The sequence below is a fragment of the Polypterus senegalus genome, chromosome 1 (assembly GCF_016835505.1).
Source record: "Polypterus senegalus isolate Bchr_013 chromosome 1, ASM1683550v1, whole genome shotgun sequence".
Taxonomy (NCBI): Eukaryota; Metazoa; Chordata; class Cladistia; order Polypteriformes; family Polypteridae; genus Polypterus; species Polypterus senegalus.
Window position 1 is genome coordinate 335,137,478 of NC_053154.1, and position 20,738 is coordinate 335,158,215.

Below are 20,738 nucleotides of genomic sequence, written 5' to 3' on the forward strand. Positions count from 1 at the left end.
AACTAAGTATTGATGTGATATCTCTGTTGAGAGCCCAAATTTATGCACCTGTCTAATTTTGTTATGATGCATATTGCATATTTTCTGTTAATCCAATAAACTTAATGTCACTGTTGAAATCTTACTGTTCCCATAAGGCATGTCGTATATTGAAAGGAAGTTGCTACTTTGAAAGCTCAGCCAATGATAAACAAAAATCCAAAGAATTAAGAGGTGTTCCCAAACTTTTTCATATGACTGTATAAAAGAAATTTTCGTTAAGTAAATTTACAGTCTAGGTATTACTAAATATAAAGTGCTTAGACTTGCACATAATGCACTTATCAGTCACAATTTTATAACACAGGACACCAGTCAACCAGCACAGTATGTTGCACATAATGTCACTGTCTTTTAAGATGTCTGTAAGACCTTCACAGTACCATTCAGCATACAGGGAACAATACCACGTTGGCTGAGGGGTAACTTGTTGTAGAGCCTGATGGGTGAGTGTAGAAACGACCACAGGTAGCAGCTCTTGGAGCAATGCAGTTGTCTCAGCCAGTTACTTGATGTACCTCTCTGCTTAGCCAAGACCTCCTACAAGGAATGAGAGTCATTGTCCAGGCTGGTAAGCAGCTTACCAAGTGACCTGTGTTCTACCACTTCCTCCAGTATAACCAGCCCGACTCTCATGATTGACCAAGAACCAGCCTTTTTGATCAAATTAGTCTATTGGCATTGCCTTCCCCTAATTTCACTCCCCCAGCATACTACTGCATTGAAAATTACACCGGCCTCCATAGACTGGTTAAAAACCTTTGATAGAGGCCTATATACACCAAATGATCTCAGCCTCCTCAGGAAATAGAGGTGACTGTGACCCTTCTTGTATACTGCCTTGCAACTTGTTCAAGGGAAATGATTAGTTCATAAATCAGATTAACAAGAATTGGGTGACTCATTCATGGGTAACAATTCAGTTCAGCATCATTCAGTAAATGATACATGCCCAGTGTAGTCAATTTTTTTTTATGAAAAGAAATTATAAAAAAAAAAAAAAAAGTGTGCACTGAAATAAAGTTAAATACAATGAATTGTTAACAATCAGAATAATAATGTTATAAGTTCAGTTATGTGCAACTATTTAATATAAAAAGGGCAAAGGACTATAAAGGTATTAGTTGCAGTTCTTCTTATTATTATTATTGCTTTTTCTGCTGAGCGATACATAAGGCAGAAATATGATGAAACCAAGCAAATTTCTCAAGTGCCAGTGATTGTGCTTCTCTCCAAAATGTGAAGGTCTCTGTTAATGTTTTGCGGCCAGATCATCCTTGGTGTGCCTGGTTGGTGTTTTCCGGAAAAGGCCCACTGCATGCCCAGTTTGGGTAGTCTGCTGTTGTCTATACATATTAGATGGCCGAACCAAGACAGGCATCTTTTCCATAGTTTGAGACTGCTGGGCAACTTTTGTCTGGACTTTATCTGCAGTGGTCACTTTTTGCCATCATATGTGCATGATTCGGGGTAATGTAATTGTAAAGTAATGTAACTGTAATTGTAATCATAGCCGTCCAGTTTAGTGTGTTGTTCCTTTGTGAGAAACCATGTCTGAGCTCCGTAGAGAAGATTTAAAGTGAAGATAATACTGTTATATACTTTCATCTTGGCCTACTATATATGGAGAGCTGCTTGTTGTCCCATATTTTCCTCAGTCTGCTCATAGTAGAAGATGCCTTGCCAATGGATGTCTTGATTTCTTCCGTAGTGGTGGTGGTGTCACAGGTAAGCAGGCTGCCAAAATAAGCGAACTCCTGAACGTTGTCCACATGATTGCTGTCATATAAGGAGGAGCCTGAAGTGTTTATTTCCATCAGCTTCGTTTTTTTGGTCGAGATGAGTTTCTGCCCAATGATTGCTAGGTGATGAGGCAGACTAATTAGTTGCAATAGATACTTTATTAATCCCAAGGGGAAATTCAGTTTAAAACATTTCCAGTAACAAATTGTACAAAATAATTACAACGTTTTAATATAAATGGGTTGGTACTGTATTGTACTTGCATGACAAATGAGAGCATCGTCAGTGACAGAGTTCTCATTCACAGCTCTTAATATATCTTAGACTGAAAAGAATCATAAGTGAAGTGAATGAGTTGACACTCATGATTCAGGCGGTTCTTGCGCACATGTGCTTTGAACATCTACCAGGGACATCACGTAGAACATGCATGGATGGGCTTTAGCATTCCTACTGAATTCCACTGTAAAAACGAACAAAACTGATTTGTACGATTCACTGAAAAGAGTGAATCGTTAGCAAATTGCCCATCAGTACCAGACAGCTCAACTCTAAATGCTGAACAGCAATGAGAGTACCGCACAAGTATAAGGCAAGCAAAACAGTTATGAAAAAGTAATGGGTAGGATCCAGTTAGGAAGAGCTACATAATAAGGGTAAACCAAGAGTGTGATTAGAGTCAGCGTTTTCACTCATTCTTATTTGTTATTCTATCATGTTACTGCCTTTTTTAATTTTACATTTAAGTCCTTTGTGTTCAGAAACAGGACAATGTCATTAATTACCATCATGTTAAATATATAACTAACTACATATGTATGTTAACATTCATATTTCTGTGATGCCATCAGAAGGCAAATGATCCCTCTCATATGAGCTGCCCTTAAATTCTTCTTAATGAATCAAATGACTCGAAAGAATCAATTTCGTTAAATGAGGAATTTGATAGATTCAGTAAAGTAAATTAAAATGCCCATCACTGCTGTCTGGGGTAGATCTTGTTTGTTGATTCCTTGAAGGTCTACATCATCTACACCATAGTTGTGCACTCATATTGACATATGCAGCCTGTAAATATTGATCAAATGGTACTAAGAGTGTTCCACAGATATAAAATAAGACTTCACAAATCATATTTGCTTTAGGAAATTACTCCACAGAGAAGTGAAAATGGCCTTGTTGCACACATCCACTCAAAAGAGGAGCTTTAATGTTAAAAATGAAGGCCACAAGTGTGAAAAGGCCTGCTTGGCTACATGCTGATGCTTTTACACATCTGCATTTTCATCAGTCCAGAACATAAAAGAGCACAGAAAGGAGAGATGCCTGTCGCAGGCTGCACCTTGTTTGATATTGATGTGTAATACTGGTTGCTTATATCATTGATTGATTTTCATGAACGACTTCATCATACAGAAGAGAACTAAACTCAGAGACGCGGAAGAGCTTTACTCTTCTTACTTATTCTTGGAGGTGCCACTGAGCTGGCTATACTATTTAATCAAGGTCTTCACTGTGCGTGTGCAACAGTTAGTACTTTCATGTGTGACTGGACAATTCGCTCAGCATTACACACATCCTTAGATATGCTGGCCAAACCTGCCTTTAAGTATTAACCTTAACATTATAGGAACCTGTCAGCTTATCTAAGTGCTCAGTTACATTTTTTATTTTCTCATTTTATAAAGGCAGATAACACCTTTGGCGTCATTGGGACTAAAAACTTTAAACATTGATACGAGACGCACAAGTCTAGAAATAGCCTGCCACAAAGTCACAAGACATTTGATATAAATAAATGTAAGGTGTTAACACTTTGTAAGTAGAAATGTTAAACGTTGTGGGAGGCTTGGGGAGGTCTAAAATTTGAAAGTACCCCTTATGACGACGACTTTGGAGTCATAATTGACTGCTTACTATCACGTCAAGACAGTTGACAGAAGCCATTAAGAAGGCTAATAGGATATCCGGTTATATAGTGCCATAATGTGTAGAGTACAAGTCAAGGACGGCTACGCTTAAGCTTCATAATGCACTGCTAAGTACTAAACTGGAGTGCTATGTGCAGTTTTGGTGTCCGGGCTCCAAAAAAGACAAAGCAGCCCAAGAGAAAGTCCAGTGAAGAGCAACTAGGCTGATTCCAAGGCTGAGAGGTATGAGCTATTCTCCCGTCTGGATGACTGAGGTGGCATGGTGGTGGTGGTGCTGGTGCTTCACAATAAGGAGACTTGGGTTCATATCCTGGGTCCTTCTTGCATGGAGCTTCCATGTCTGTTATGTGTCTATGTGGGCTTCCTCCCATATTTCAAAGACGTGTAGGTTAGGTGCATTGGTGATACTAAATTGGCCATAGTGTGTGGTTGGGGAGTGTTTGTGTGTGTTCGTCCTACAATGAACTGGCACCCTGTCCAACATTTGTTCCTGCCTTGCACCCTATGCTAACTGGGGTAGGCTCTAGCAGACCCTGTTCAGGAAAGTGACTAGCTGACTTTCTATCAGAGGTAAAAGGCTCTGTAATCTTTACTGAGATTTGAACATGCAGTCTATTTAAAAAAAAGAAAAAATCACACCATTTGCCTATAGTTATTTGCCCCTTGGGCACATCTCTTGCCTTTTGAAATCAGGGTCCTTCACTGGAGCTCCATCTGGTGGGTTACTGTTAGTGGAACATGATGCCTCCTTCCAGGCAGCAGGGCTTCGTCTAATGCACATAGCATAAGGGGTGGGGTTAAATACCCTGACTGGGCGGTTCCTCAGTGCTGTGGGGAGAAAAGGAGAAGAGAGTGTTAGTGACAGCACCCCCTCTTGTTCTGGCAGATTATTACATACCTTGATTAACCCTATAAGGAGATCCTGCAATGCACATGCGTGATAATAAATGTTTACATGAATGAATGACATGAACGATTCAGATGGGACTAAGATTGCTAAAATTACAGAGGTCCTTCATTAATAATTACTCCTCGTGTAAAACTAATCCCCACCTGAATAGAGTTTTAGTCATGCAGCTAAAGCAACTTCTCTTATGGCTACCAGTGCAAAATTAGGTGTTAAACAACTGGGTGTGATACCACAAAGACTAAACCGAAAGTAGGCCTCCTCCTGGTGTGCAATCACAAGGCTTTGCACCCAACACTACATAAAAGAAGCATGCAGTTCGATTAATCTCAAAACTTTTTAATCAGCCCTCATTAGTCATGAAAAATACTAGATTTGAAATTGTCTGAGAATGGCACAGGACAGCTGAGGGAAAGCTCCCTACAGTGACTTCACATTGGTCCTTCATTAGAGGCAGCAGCTTGAAATTCTTACTAAATAGTCCACTGCATGCTCATCGTCAATGTGGAGTTAGCTGTACTCTGCTGCCCTCTTGTGGCAGTACTGGAGCAGGGTCATATTTCTTGAAGCAGGATGTTTCTTCTAAGCTGCAAGTCTCTAATCTCCACCTCAGAGGGCTGCAGTGGTCACAGGTGTTTTTGTTCCAACAAATCTCCAGATTGGAAGACAGTTGTTGCTATTAATGAAGCTAGTCATTTAAACTTTGTGTCTCATTGGAGGAGTTATTCTGCATGGTGAACATTTTTTTGTGGGATCTCATTAAAGCAGGGGTCCTCAGTCTTGTTCCTGGTGGCCCACCATGCCTGCTAGTTTTCCTTATAGGCAAATTTCATGTTTAGAATTCCATTACTGCTGCAAATCAAAAACTGCTTAGGTGTGAAAATTGTCCCTCAGGCAAACACTTGGAAAATTTGATGTCGTTAGTGTGGATTAAGCCTGGGAGTGTAAGTAGCCTGTGATTCAATGGCATCCTACACACCACTGGATCTTGTCTTGTGCAAAATGCTAGCTTAATATTCTTTTTCACTACATTCACATGTTATGGAGGTTTTCAGAATCCCTACAGTGTTAATGACTTACATCTAAGCATATAGTGGGATGCAAAAGTTTGGGCAACCTTGTTAATAGTCATTATTTTCCTGTATAAATCGTTGGTTGTTACGATAAAAAATGTCAGTTAAATATATCATATAGGAGAGACGCACAGTGATATTTGAGAAGTGAAATGAAGTTTATTGGATTTACAGAAAGTGTGCAATAATTGTTCAAACAAAATCAGGCAGGTGCATAAATTTGGGCACCACAAAAAAGAAATGAAATCAATATTTAGTAGATCAGCCTTTTGCAGAAATTACAGCCTCTAAACGCTTCCTGTAGGTTCCAATGAGAGTCTGGATTGTGGTTGAAGGTATTTTGGACCATTCCTCTTTACAAAACATCTCTAGTTCATTCAGGTTTGATGGCTTCCGAGCATGGACAGCTCTCTTTAACTCACACCACAGATTTTCAATTCTATTCAGGTCTGGGGACTGAGATGGCCATTCCAGAACGTTGTACTTGTTCCTCTGCATGAATGCCTTAGTGGATTTTGAGCAGTGTTTCGGGTCGTTGTCTTGTTGAAAGATCCAGCCCCGGCGCAGCTTCAGCTTTGTCACTGATTCCTGGACATTGGTCTCCAGAATCTGCTGATACGAGTGGAATCCATGCGTCCCTCAACTTTGACAAGATTCCCAGTCCCTGCACTGGCCACACAGCCCCACAGCATGATGGAACCAGCACCATATTTTACTGTAGGTAGCAAGTGTTCTTCTTGGAATACTGTGTTCTTTTTCCTCCGTGCATAACGCCCCTTGTTATGCCCAAATAACTCCATTTTAGTTTCATCAGTCCACAGCACCTTATTCCAAAATGAAGCTGGCTTGTCCAAATGTGCTCGAGCAGACCTCAAGCGGCTCTGTTTGTGCTTCCTCTTCATCACTCTCGCATACAGCATCTCCTTGTGTAAAGTGCGCCGAATGGTTGAACGATGCCCAGTGACTCCATCTGCTGCAAGATGATGTTGTAGGTCTTTGGTGCTGGTCTGTGGGTTGACTCTGACTGTTCTCACCATTCGTCGCTTCTGTCTATCCGAAATCTTTCTTGGTCTGCCACTTCGAGCCTTAACTTGAACTGAGCCTGTGGTCTTCCATTTCCTCAATATGTTCCTAACTGTGAAACAGACAGCTTCAATCTCTGGGACAGCTTTCTGTATCCTTTCCCTAAACCATGATGGTGAACAATCTTTGTCTTCAGGTCATTTGAGAGTTGTTTTGTGACCCCCATGTTGCTACTCTTCAGAGAAAATTAAAGGAGGAGGGAAACTTACAATTGACCCCCTTAAATACTCGGATTCACCTGTGTATGTAGGTCAGGGGTCACTGAGCTTACCAAGCCAATTTGAGTTCCAATAATTTAGTTCTAAAAGTTTGGGAATCAATAAAATGACAACGGTGCCCAAATTTATGCACCTGCCTGATTTTGTTTGAACAATTATTGCACACTTTCTGTAAATCCATTAAACTTCATTTCACTTCTCAAATATCACTGTGTGTGTCTCCTATATGATATATTTAACTGACATTTTTTATCGTAACAACCAACGATTTATACAGGAAAATAATGACTATTAACAAGGTTGCCCAAAATTTTGCTTCCCACTGTAGTTTGTAAACTTCTGTATTTTGCAAATGATATTAAAATTACAGGAACGGCAGACACCAACGAGACAGCAAAAACAGTTCAGAAAGACTTTGACAAACTTCAGAATTGGGCAAACAGCTTAATATAGACAAGTGCAAATTCCTACATGGGACAAAAGGGATGTCAGGTTACAAACTGAAAATCACTGGTAAAGTCGTCCAATGTGATTGGGCCTTAAGCTGAGGTGCTCTTGGTACTCTGGCCATTATCTTTCACATTTGCTGGTTGAGCCCGCAGCAGTTGAGAGGGGTGGAGGGATGCAAATGGCAGCACTTCTGCAACTCCCAAGGCTGAGCAGGTCAATAGTTGTCTGGGATCCAGCGGACATGGGGTTCTCAAATGCCAGGGTAATGTAACATTTTCATAACTTTTAAGATGACATTGTTTTAGTACTATAAACCAATCCGTGTCTGGTTAGAAGCTTTTTTCCGTATCGTGCAAGAAAGAACTTTAACAGTGCTTCTACTGGAACAGTCCAATAATAATAATAATAATAATAATACTTCTACTACTACTACTGCTAGTACTACCACTATAATTATTATTATTTTTTTTTATTTACATTTACAGGTGCTGGTCATAAAATTAGAATATAATGACAAAGTTGATTTATTTCAGTAATTCCATTCAAAAAGTGAAACTTGTATATTAGATTCATTCATTACACACAGACTGATGTATTTCAAATGTTTATTTCTTTTAATTTTGATGATTATAACTGACAACTAATGAAAGTCCCAAATTTAGTATCTCAGAATATTAGAATTTTGTGAAAAAGTTCAATATTGAAGACACCTGGTGCCACACTCTCTAATCAGCTAATTAACTCAAAACACCTGCAAAAGCCTTTAAATGGTCTCTCAGTCTAGTTCTGTAGGTTACACAATCATGGGGAAGACTGCTGACTTGACAGTTGTCCAAAAGACAACCATTGACACCTGACACAAGGAGGGCAAGACACAAAAGGTCATTGCTAAAGAGGCTGGCTGTTCACAGAGCTCGGTGTCCAAGCACATTAATAGAGAGGCGAAGGGAAGGACAAGATGTGGTAGAAAAAAGTGTACAAGCAATAGGGATAACTGCTTGTACCCTGGAGAGGATTGTGAAACAAAACCCATTGAAAACTGGAGGAGATTCACAAAGAGTGGACTGCAGCTGGAGTCAGTGCTTCAAGAACCACCAGGCACAGACGTATGCAAGACATGGGTTTCAGCTGTCGCATTCCTTGTGTCAAGCCACTCTTGAACAAGAGACAGCGTCAGAAGTGTCTCGCCTGGGCTAAAGACAAAACTGCTGCTGAGTGGTCCAAAATTATGTTCTCTGATTAAAGTAAATTTTGCGTTTCCTTTGGAAATCAAGGTCCCAGAGTCTGGAGGAAGAGAGGAGAGGCACAGAACACGTTGCTTGAGGTCCAGTGTAAAGTTTCCACAGTCAGTGATGGTTTAGGGTGCCATGTCATCTGCTGGTGTTGGTCCATTGTGTTTTCTGAGGTCCAAGGTCAACGCAGCCGTCTACCAGGAAGTTTTAGAGCACTTCATGCTTCCTGCTGCTGAGGAAACTTTATGGAGATGCAGATTTCATTTCCCAACAGGACCTGGCACCTGCACACAGTGCCAAAGCTACCAGTACCTGGGCTAAGGACCATGGTATCCCTATTCTTGATTGGCCAGCAAACTCGCCTGACCTTAACTCCATAGAAAATCTATGGGGTATTGTGAAGAGGAAGATGCAATACGGCAGACCCAACAATTCAGAAAAGCTGAAGGCCACTATCAGAGCAACATGGGCTCTCATAACTCCTGAGCAGTGCCACAGACTGATTGACTCCATGCCACGCCGCATTGCTGCAGTAATCCAGGCCAAAGGAGCCCCAACTAAATATTGAGTGCTGTACATGCTCATACTTTTCATGTTCATACTTTTTAGTTGGCCAACATTTCTAAAAATCCTTTTTTTGTTTTGGTCTTAATTGATATTCTAATTTTCTGAGATACTGAATTTGGGACTTTCATTAGTTGTCAGTTATAATCATCAAAATTAAAAGAAATAAACATTTGAAATACATCAGTCTGTGTGTAATGAATGAATCTAATATACAAGTTTCACTTTTTGAATGGAATTACTGAAATAAATCAACTTTGTCATGATATTCTGATTTTATGACCAGCACCTGTATATAGCATTTTTCTCACTGCTCAAAGTGCTTTAGTGAGTGGAAAGCTACTTCAACCACCACTAATGTGTAGCATCTACCTAGATGACATGACAGCAGACATTTTTGAGCCAGTACCCTCACCACACATTAGGTATTAGATGGTGAAGTGCTGAGAGGCAGAGAGCCAATTAGAGACAGGGGATGATTAGGGGGCCAGAATGACCAGGCCATGGAAGGCAATTTAGCTCTGACATCGGGATACAATCTGCTCTTTACGAATGAAGCCCAGGGATCTTTTATGACCATAGAGAGTCAGGACCTCGGCTTTACATCTCATTCAAAGGACTGCACCATTTTTTTTACATCACAGTGTCCCCGTCACAGCACTGGGGCATTCGGATCCTCATTCAGACCACAGGGTAAGCGCCCTCGTGCTAGCCTTTCCAGCAGCAACCTAAGCTTTTCCTAGATGGTCTCCCATCCAACTACTGGCCGAGCCTAAACATGGTGGATGACCTCTTGTGAAGTGCATTGGGTAAATAAATACTTACAGACTGATGGGGCTTGATAGTGGAATGAAAAAGTTAGAATCAGTAATAAAAAAAAAAATTAAATTAAACATAATGATAAGTAGAAGTTAAAAACATATTTATTTCAAAGAATATCTCATAAGTAGGACATGTTTGAGCGCTAAGTTTACTGAACACAAAGACCAGTGTGACGTATTTAATACCGACTAAACTCCATTGCTGCCCACGTGAATGTCTGATGACTGAGACTCATCTTACAATTATGTCCATGATGTTCGCCAAGGTGGCACCGAGCAGTGCAAATGATTCCTTCAAAGATGTGTGTTTGCCTTGACGCACCTGCCTCCACTGACTCTGTGCTGCTGTCCTTCAGTTAAGGCTAATTGTTCTTTCTTCTGTTTTAGCTTTGAAGAAATCTACAAATTCCAACGTCAAATTCTAAGAGTGAAAGACCGGGATGAATTTCCAATGATCTTGGTGGGCAACAAGGCAGATCTGGAACATCAGAGACAGGTGGGCACCCCAGGACACATCTGAAGGTGATATTTTCAAATGTTAGTGGAGGAACATCAAAGGCTGCCATTTGCCTGCACCTCTCATGACACATGCCAACCTAACCATTTTATGCCCTTTTCATGCTGCCCTTTTTATATGAACCCATTGAAATACACCCCCCCTCTCCCCATCAAAAAGAAGACCGATTATATTCATACACTTAAAAGCATTTTTTTTTATTAAATGCTGACCAGTTTTTAGTTTCTTTTTGGTTTACATATACATATATACAGTGCCCTCCATAATTATTGGCAACCCTAGTTAAGATGTGTTCTTAAGGCTTTTATTACATTTTTTTTTAACCAAAAAATACAGGCTCACAATACAAAAAAGAGAAAAGTCCATCCTTTAATTGAAGTACATTAATTCATTGGGGAAAAAAAAATCCCACATTAAGAAATACATTTTTTACATGAAATCATGTGTGCCACAATTATTGGCACCCCTGCTGTTAATATTTCGTACCACCCCCTTTTGCCAACAAGACAGCACTTAATCTTCTCCTCTAACATTTCACAAGGTTGGAGAATACAGAGACAGAGATTTTTGACCATGCCTCTTTGCACAATCTTTCTAGATCTTTAAGATTCCTGGGTCCTCTCCTGTTCAGCTCACCCCACAGGTTTTCAATGGGGTTGAGGTCTGGGGACTGAGATGGCCATGGAAGGAGCTTGATTTTGTGTCTGCTGAACCATTTTTGTGTAGATTTTGCCATATTTTAGGGTCATTATCCTGCTGGAAGACCCGATGACGACCCATCTTCAGCTTTCTGGCTGAGGCCACCAGATTTTGATTTAAAATGTCCTGGTATTTCAAACAGATCATGATGCCATGCACCCTAACAAGGTTCCTAGGGGTTGTGGATGAGAAACAGCCCCACAGCATCACAGATCTTCCACCATACTTTACAGTGGGCATGATGTGCTTTTCCACATACTTATTCTTGTATTCACGCCACACACACTTAGAATGTTTGTTGCCAAAAAGCTCAATTTTAGCCTCATCTGACAGAAGCCCCCAGTACCGCTTAGCAAACTCCAGACGTTTACATTTGTGATTGTAGGTAGGAAAAGGCTTTTTCCTTGCATGTCTCCCAAACAGCTTGTTGGCATGGAACTAGCGTCTTATGGTTGTCATGGAGACTTTGTGACCCCAAGATACCACTCTTTGGTACAGTTCTCTACCACTGAGCTTTGGAGAATTTTTTACTTCTCTTACCATCCTCCTCACTGTGTGTGGTGGCAAGATAAACTTGGGTCCTCGTCCAGCCTTGCTTGTCACTGTTCCTGTCGTTTTACACTTCTTTATTATTCCTCTGTCTGTAGATACAGGCAGGTTTAGGCGAGGAGCTATTTTCTTATAACCATTACCTGACTTATGAAGATCGACACACATCTGCCTTACTTGAATGGCATGTTCTCTTGTCTTTCCCATGTTGAAGAGTGGCTAAGAGCAATAGGACTCTGTGTCACGTCATGTTTATACCCCAGGGACACAGGAAGTCATTAATTACTAATTATAAGTTCCAATTTACTCTGATCAACTTTAAAAACTAAACTAGAAATTACAAAAATGCTTTAATTACATTTATTTTATAGGAATTACTAGGGGTGCCAATAATTTGTGGCACACATGATTTCAAGGAAAAAATGTATTTCTTAATGTGGGATTTATTTCCCAATGTACTTCAATTAAAGGTTGGATTTTTCTCTTTTTTGTGTTGTGAGCCTATATTTTTTGGGGAAAAAAATAATTTATTAGAAGCCTAAGAACACATCATAACCAGGGGTGCCAATAATTGTGGAGGGTGCTGTATTTGCTTAACAGGCACTTTTATCCAAAGTGACTGACTGACAAAAGAAGTTAATATAATCGAATGAACATCAGTGGAAGCAAATGTTGTTATAAATTATAAATTGATCATCACAGGTGATGTTCAATACAAACGAGTTGCAATTCCTAGGTTCCAAATCCCTAATAGCTAATATCAGACAGAAATTTACAAAACAAGAGTCTTCAAACACTTCTTAAATAAGTTGAGAGACTCAGAATTCTGAATGGAGGCGAGCAACCAGAAGCTACACATGAGGAGAGTCTGGACTGAAATTTAATACCACGCAGAGGTGGAATCTTCAGACACCATTCATTAACAGACCTTAGTTGTTAAGAAGGAGCATAGGACCTCAAGTCTAACTGTATACGTAGGTGCTGACCTATAGACTACTCTGTAGGCAAGCATTAAGGATTTGAACTTCATACATGTGGCAAGTGGGAGCCAAAGTAGTGATCTGAAAAGATACATTTTTTTATCCTCTGCAAAGGCTTGGTAACACATACCAGTAGTCCTGCCAACAGAGAGTTGCAGTAGTCCAGACATGACAAGACCAATGCCTAACCCAGAAGTTGTGCTGCATATTCTGTTGGATCTTGTCTCGGAGTCTAAAATTGCTTTTCTGTTTTGGAGAAAGTGACTCTTCATTTTCTGGCTTCAGCCTAAGCTTCTGGGTAGGTGTTAAGGGTTTTGACTGTTAAAATCTACCTGTATGCCTCCTGACTAACTCCTGTTTTGAAATTTTTTCATCTTGAAACACAGAAAGGGAACACATCTTCAGAAACTTGCATAGAAGGCCAGACTTGCCCTGAATTCAGGTCTGGGCACATTGCATGGGCCTCACACTAGATAGTCTCACCCGAAACTCAAAAGGCAACCTTAAAGCTTGCACAGATGCAAAAATGGGACTTGTATTTTTATTTAAAAAAAAAAAAAAAAACACTCACAAAAACCATGAAGAACAAAACAAAGCCGGTTTCTTTTATATTTAAAGATTTATTGAAGAGATTTCCTCAGGAACACAAAAAAAACAGAAGGCAATTCTAAAAGGAGCAAAAATGAGAAAAACCTAAAGCAAACAAATGCAGTAGTTAATACAATAAAGGCAGTACCTCATCCATAAGCCAGGGGCCAAAACCAGAAAATCCAAATTAATACAAAATAAAATGAGAATCGTTTAAAAACCATAGACATTACGATTATCTGGAAGCTGTTGAACGCTGCATAATTAAGTGGCTGTGTCTCATTTGGCTCAACATATGAATGCAGGACAGATTACAAACAGCACTACATTGAAACAAAATAGCAAAGGAAATCAAACAATTAAAAAAGAATAATAAAATCAGAATTAATAAGATTTGATAATTATATATTAACATGAAAACTAAATAAACTTGGGAAAGCCTTACGAACTGCCTGATCAGATGCACTTGGAGCGCAAGTATAACCAGTGATCAGATTGGCTGCTAGCTTTTCCCACTTCACATGTCAGGACGTTTGCTTCATTTGGAAATAATATGCAGCTTTTATTACTGTTTATGGTAAATACTAAAGTTACTGCTGCCAAGGTATTGGACTTGCCTAGTTTGAGATTATGACGCTATGTCACTAAGAGTACATTTAAAAACTGCATTGCAGCTTTCCCACCTACTACATAATTTACATTTTTTTTTATATCAATTAGTTGCATCTGCTTTGAATTTGTATTTACTAAATCAAACAATCAGGCATCTGTTTTTAATGAAGGTAGGCCTCTGGTTTTGCCGGCCTCAGCTTACAGCATTTTGTAATTCTATCACCACACAACAACAACATGTATTTCTACAGCACATTTTCATACAAATCATGGAGCCCAAAGTGCTTTACAAGATGAAGAAAGAAAAATAAAAAAATATAAAAATGAGATTAAGCAATACTAATTAACAAAGAATAAAGTAAGGTCCAATGGCCAGGTGGACAGAAAAAACCAAACAAAAAAAAAAAACTCCAAGGGGTGGAGTTTTATAGTATACTAGCAAAATACCGTCACTTCACAGCGGAGAAGTAGTGTGTTAAACAAGTTATGAAAAAGAAAAGGAAACATTTTAAAAATAACATAACATGATTGTCAATGTAATTGTTTTGTCACTGTTATGAGTGTTGCTGTCATCAAGGATTTGATTATCATTATTTCTTTCAATCAGGTTCGTATCTGGAGGGATGTGTTGTGTTCAAGTTATATTCCATGTTTGTTTGTCAACCATTGTAAAGATAACGGGTTTCATTCATCGAAGTGTTCACTACCCAAATCGGTACTCTTGAATCAAAGAAGTTTAACAGGCATTCCCGGTATTAAGTTGTGGAATTGCCTGTGAGTATTTAGCGACAGCGTCTCTATGAACTTGTGGATTTTTCTGCGAGTATTTGGCAACAGCATCACAAAGTTGTTTTGTCTAGCTGAATCAGAAAATGTAGCATGACATCTGACATGCCTCCCTTTTACTGTTTTCTCACAGCTTGGATTGCTGCTGTCATAATCGGTTTGAGTGTCATGGTTGGTTTCAATTACGTTAGTATTTGCAGGACTTGTGTTGAAGTGACATTCGGCATCTGTCAAGCGTTGTAAGCATACAACCAGCTTCATTGATAACTTCGCATCCAGCTTTTGAGAGTTGAAACATTCATAAACATCAAAGTGTCCACTACTCAAATTGTCACGTGTGAATCTAAGATGGTTAAGAGCCATTGGCGGTTCTCCAAAGGTATAAAATATTTGGCCATTTCGGTACACTTGAAAGCAACAACTGAACAATTCAGCGGCAGCCATTAACTCACATGCAGAACCATAGGTGAAGGGCTTAAGCATTTCACTCTTCTAGTGCTCCTGTGTAGTCTAATTATCTCCTGTACCGTCATCAGTCCACACCTTGAACCTGTCCCAGTCATTCAATACATAAGACACAATGTTCCTCCGGATATCAAGAGTGAGCCTGATATGGCCGTGCAATATGTAACACAGAGAATGTAAAAGGCAGGCGGCATCTCCGGGCATGGAAACCACTCGGTAAGTGACAGTTGTTTGATCGATGATGAACAGCTCGATAGACATCTCACTACCCAAAGCGCTACTCGTGAATCTAAGATGTTTAACAGGCATTCCCAGTATTAACTTGTGGATTTGCCTGCAAATATTTAGCGGCAGCGTTTCTATGAACTTGTGGATTTGCCTGCGAGTATTTAGCGACAGCATGTCTATTAACTTGTGGATTTTTCTGCGAGTATTTGGTGGCAGTGTCATGAAGTTGTTTTCGTCTAGCTACATCAGAAAATGTACCACAATATCTGACACGCCTCCTTTATACTGTTTTCTCACAGCTTGGATTGCTGCTGTCATAATCGGTTTGAGTTTCATGGTTTGTTTCAATTATGTCAGTATTTGCAGGACTTGTTTTGAAGTGACATTCGGCATCTGTCAAGTGTCGTAAGCATACAACCGCCTTCATCGATAACTTTGCATCATAATAAACGAACAATAAAACAGCAGAGAAGCCGTGGATTCAATAAAAAGGCTGCAGTTATCAGCAGGGAGACGTGAATACCGTGGCGAAGCAAAGAAGGGAATGAAGAGACCGGAGCGACGGATGGCCGTATATGGGCAGGTAGTCAATTACGTGGGAGGCGTGGGGATGGGGGACACAACGTCGCCTCACACGGCGACCGAGCTGTAGGCTCAGCCTTCTACCTACACAGGAAGTTGGAGAATTAGTGATGAGTGAGTCAGTGAGGGCTTTGCCTTTTATTAGTATAGATTATATACACAATAATGCCTGACCAAAAATAGGTCTCACCCCAGGACATCCTTACCCAGGGAAACTGGAAGCTTCAGCCTACAAGGTCCCAAAATAAGGATAAGTGGCAAAATATTAGCCTGGTCCAAATATATATGAAAAATATAAAAAATCATCAATTGACATGCCTCACAAGTTGAAGAACTGTAAACCTCTGGCATAAAGTGGCAATTCCCACAAGGAGCCATAATGGACTCATTACTATCAACTGCCAGAGAGTGTTCAGAAGACATTAACACTAGAATTACCAGAGCATACAAAAAAACTCGTAATTCCGTCCCACCTTAAATTGCTTCTTAAATCCCTTCACACCTCTCCGCCAGCGCCCTTTGTCCTCTAAATGTGCTGATAAAGAGAAGCTTGGAGCAGCCGGCTATTCCATCCCCCCACCAATTTAGAACGTGCACAAACTTCTCTCAGCTCATGCCTTGGTTGAGTATCTGGGAGTGAAGTGGAGCTTTAGAGTGGAAATAATAGATCGTTATTTAGAACACACGCATTTCATGTCTGTTCCGTTTCTACAGTAATCTGTGCCAACATATTGTTAAAACAGAAACGTTTTTATATTCTAGTAGTAGATGACAAAATGTAGGCATAAACTATATAATGTATGAAGCCTGAAGTCCAAATAACAAAGAAACATTTTCACAAAAGGTACAAATATAACACAATTACACTTTTATTCAAAAATATAACTGCAGAAACATGCGACATTGACAGCCGTTTATTGTAACTGCTTCTGTGGTGCAATAGAATTAGTTCTCGCCTTGGAATCAAACCTGAAGTCCAAATAACAAAGAAAGCTAGTATGCATCGTGGTACACTGCAGAGCTATAGCGTGTCTTTAGTGAAAACAGCCGTGTCAGATGGGGGTTGTATGGATTGATTGATTCATACATTATATAGTTAATGACTACATTTTGTCATCTACTACTAGAATATAAAAAACGTTTCTGTTTTAACAATGTGTTGATACAGATTACTGTAGAAACGGAACAGACATGAAATGCGTGTGTTCCAAATAACGATCTATTATTTCCACTCTTCACTCCCAGATACTCAATCAAGGCATGAGCTGGGAGAAGTTCGTGCACGTTCTAAATTGGTGGGGGGATGGAATAGCCGACTGCTCCTAGCTTCTCTTTATCAGCACATTTAGAGGACAAAGGACGCTGGTGGAGAGGTGTGAAAGGATTTAAGAAGCAATTTAAGGTGGGACGGAATTACGAGTTTTTTTGTATGCTCTGGTAATTCTAGTGTTAATGTCTTCTGAACACTCTCTGGCAGTTGATAGTAATGAGTCCATTATGGCTCCTTGTGGGAATTGCCACTTTATGCCAGAGGTTTACAGTTCTTCAACTTGTGAGGCATGTCAATTGAGTTTTTTCGTAGGCTCTGGTAATTCTAGTGTTAAGGAGAAGTGTGTCAAACTTGACTGAGTGTTCTCTGTCATACCAATGGCAATACACCTGTATAGCGCCTCACTTGGGACTGTGACTGCCAAGTCAGAAGTTTTCTTTCTAATTTCCTTGCTTTATAGTCATTCCAGTGTGTGTTTGAATTTATTTATCTCTCCGTCCGTCTGTCTATCTACATATTTATGTATGTTTACAGTGGAACCTCAGGTCACGAACGTCTCGAAATGTACAAATCTGGTTACGACCAAAAAGTTCACCAAACTTTTCCATCGGTTCACAACCACACACTTGGGTGACGAACAAGCCAATTTCCCTTCCATTTCGTACGCGCCGGTGATTTCCGCACATGTTCAGTCTCTCCCTGTACAGTACATTGTTCTCGGTCAGATGTGCATCGCGCAGAGGGACTTTACCTCAAAACTGTAATGTCCTCTCCACCCAGTTCTTCCTCACTTCCTTCATGCCAGAACTCAACTCATGCAAGGTTACTTTTGTAGGTTGTTTATGGTTGGTTTTTGTATAAATTACGGATTTTTTAAATTTTCATTTTTTCCCTGTGCTTAAAACTCATCAAAAAAAAAAAAAAAGTGTTTACAGTGAGCGGTTCGTAAGACTGTAGCGTGAACTCTTGCAACATTCATTTTCTCTGTTCAAGGTTTTCTCAGTGTTGTTCAATGTTTTTACATTTAGTTTACTATTACACTGTGCATTCTTTGGTATAATTAACTATTTTTGTGCTTAAAAATCTTTAAAAAATATATATATTTACATACAGCTTGTATGGTCCGGAATGGATTAATTGTATTTACATACAGTCCTGTGGGGGAAATTACTTCGGGTCACGACCAAATCGGGTTGCGGCCAGAGTTTTGGAATGAATTACGGTTGTGACCTGAGGTTCCACAGTATTTATTTAAAGAGCTTCTGTAAAAAGCCAAATTTCCCCCTGGGGACAAATGCAGTTCTAGCTGCTGCTTCTTTTGGCTGCTTCTGTTACTGGTTGCCACAGCTGATCATCTTCTTCCATATCTTTCTGTTACACCCATCACCTGCATGTCCTTTTTCACCACATCCATAAACCTTTTCTTAGTCCTTCCTCTTTTTTTTTTTCTTACCTGGCAGCTCTATCCTTAGAAATGTTTTATTTTAATTTTAGTTATTATGCATTCGTTGTGATTATATGCTTGCAAATTAAAAAATTTATTTTGATGTTTTGTTCTGTTTTGTGCTCTTTCTTGTCATGAAACCATCCTGCTGCTCACTAATCATCACCTCACTTCTTAACCTAGCTTCTACTACTCTTTCCCTTAATGGCTATCTATCTAAAATACAAGAGACACCACAGAACACAGTAACACACATTGAAACTAAATAATAAATGACAAGTAATTAAAAAAATAATAATACATTAAACATACTTGCTAAATAATGAACGATGCTGAAAACTGAAATTTAAGTCTAAGCCATTCCAGGGCAGTTCAGTGAATTTCGTCTACCGACTTCTGTCTCTCTTTCTTTTTCTAGTTTTGATGTGCTTTGATGTCTGTAATAAGTACATAAGTTGAATATGTCACTGTGCTCTGTACAAAAAATATTTTATAAATCCACTCACATGTACAGCTATCACAAGGCCAGATTTTTAGCACACAGGGGCTCATCATTTAGAACTTCTAGGAAAGCATTAGAAAACAAGAAAGGGACAACTGCGAAATGAGCATTGTGATATTTCTACGTGTCAGAGTCAGCATGACACTGGATCATCTTTTCCTTGTTTGCAATGGCGTGATTTACCTAAATGGGGGCCTGCACGTGGAGAAAGAGTATAAAGCCTTGGAACATTGCCTGGCACACCTTTTGAAGCCGATGGACGAATGGAGATAACGTCATCCGATCCTGAAAATCCTTCCAGTGCAGTGACGAAAATGTCAGACTATATACATTGAGCTCCGAGTTCGGTAATGGATTTCCTCGTCTCTTATGCTGCGTAAAACGTCATTAAAGAAAGCTAAGTTATTTCTCCTATGTGATTTCTTACCTCCGTATCACTAAGGGAGGGGTATTGCCTTTAAATATCATATCTATATAGTTTCGGGTTATGTAACATGCCACAATTACAAACAAACTTATTCCAACCAGGGAGCCAGCGCCCCCTGCTGGATAGAATATCATATAGCAGACATCACTAACATTGAGGCATAATTAGTCACTACTTTTGGTTGTCTTGTACACACGTGTCGTTCCTGACAATCCAGAGCACTGTGGTGGTGACAGGTCTGTGTTGGATTGTGAGTATAAATGAGAGCTTAGAAGATTTAGAGCTGCTGCAGGTATTCTTGTTTGTGTCAGGTTACACACAAAAAGTGTTATCTGTCTTGGAGATGCCTGCTTGAGTGAAAACAGGAAAAAGAAATCTGCTGCTTCTGTTCCTCATGCGCTCAGTGTTCCTCAGCCTGGAAACCCAGCTACACAAGAACTTGGCCGAGGTAATTGTGGTAATAAATAGATAAGGAGTGGATGATTATCAGAAGTGCTGCACTTGGAGTGTGTTGGTACTCCCTGGCCTTCTTTCAAAACCGTAATTCTCATTTAAAAACGTTCTGTGGCTTTTGTGCTTTGAGTATTACTTATGTTCTATAATATGGGACTCGTGACAGTTCTGCACCAGTATCCTTTGTACACTCATAATTGATGACAATTCATGCCCATTCCAAGAGTGGGCTCCCATTTCCTGAACCTACTTTTCAATTATGTGGTCATGGACACCTAATACTGCCTTCACATTCTACTATGAACACATGGACCAGGGAAAAAAAGAAAAAAACCTCTTCACATTTATATACTGATTTTCTCACTACTCTGAGCACTTTTAGTGAGTGGGAGCCACATCAACTGCCACTAAGGTGCATCATCCACCTGGATGATGTGATGACAGCCATTTTTGCGCCAGAGACTGGGGATCATTAAGGGGCCAGAATGACTAGGCCATGGAGGGCAATTTCGGGTGGACATCGAGAATACACCCTGCTCTTTGCGAAGGATGCCCAGGAGTCTTTTATGAGTGCA

At 39.8% G+C, this 20,738-nt stretch overlaps 1 protein-coding gene across 2 annotated transcripts in view; it reads left to right on the forward strand.

The window, feature by feature from the left end:
* The window catches only part of rras2 (RAS related 2), a 127,915-nt gene that overhangs the window by 96,330 nt on the left and 10,847 nt on the right, over positions 1-20,738 (forward strand). For both annotated transcript variants that reach the window (XM_039738885.1, XM_039738894.1), the window contains exon 4: positions 10,449-10,557. In XM_039738885.1, coding sequence (XP_039594819.1) covers positions 10,449-10,557 — 109 coding nt within the window. The remainder of the gene's footprint in view (positions 1-10,448; positions 10,558-20,738) is intronic.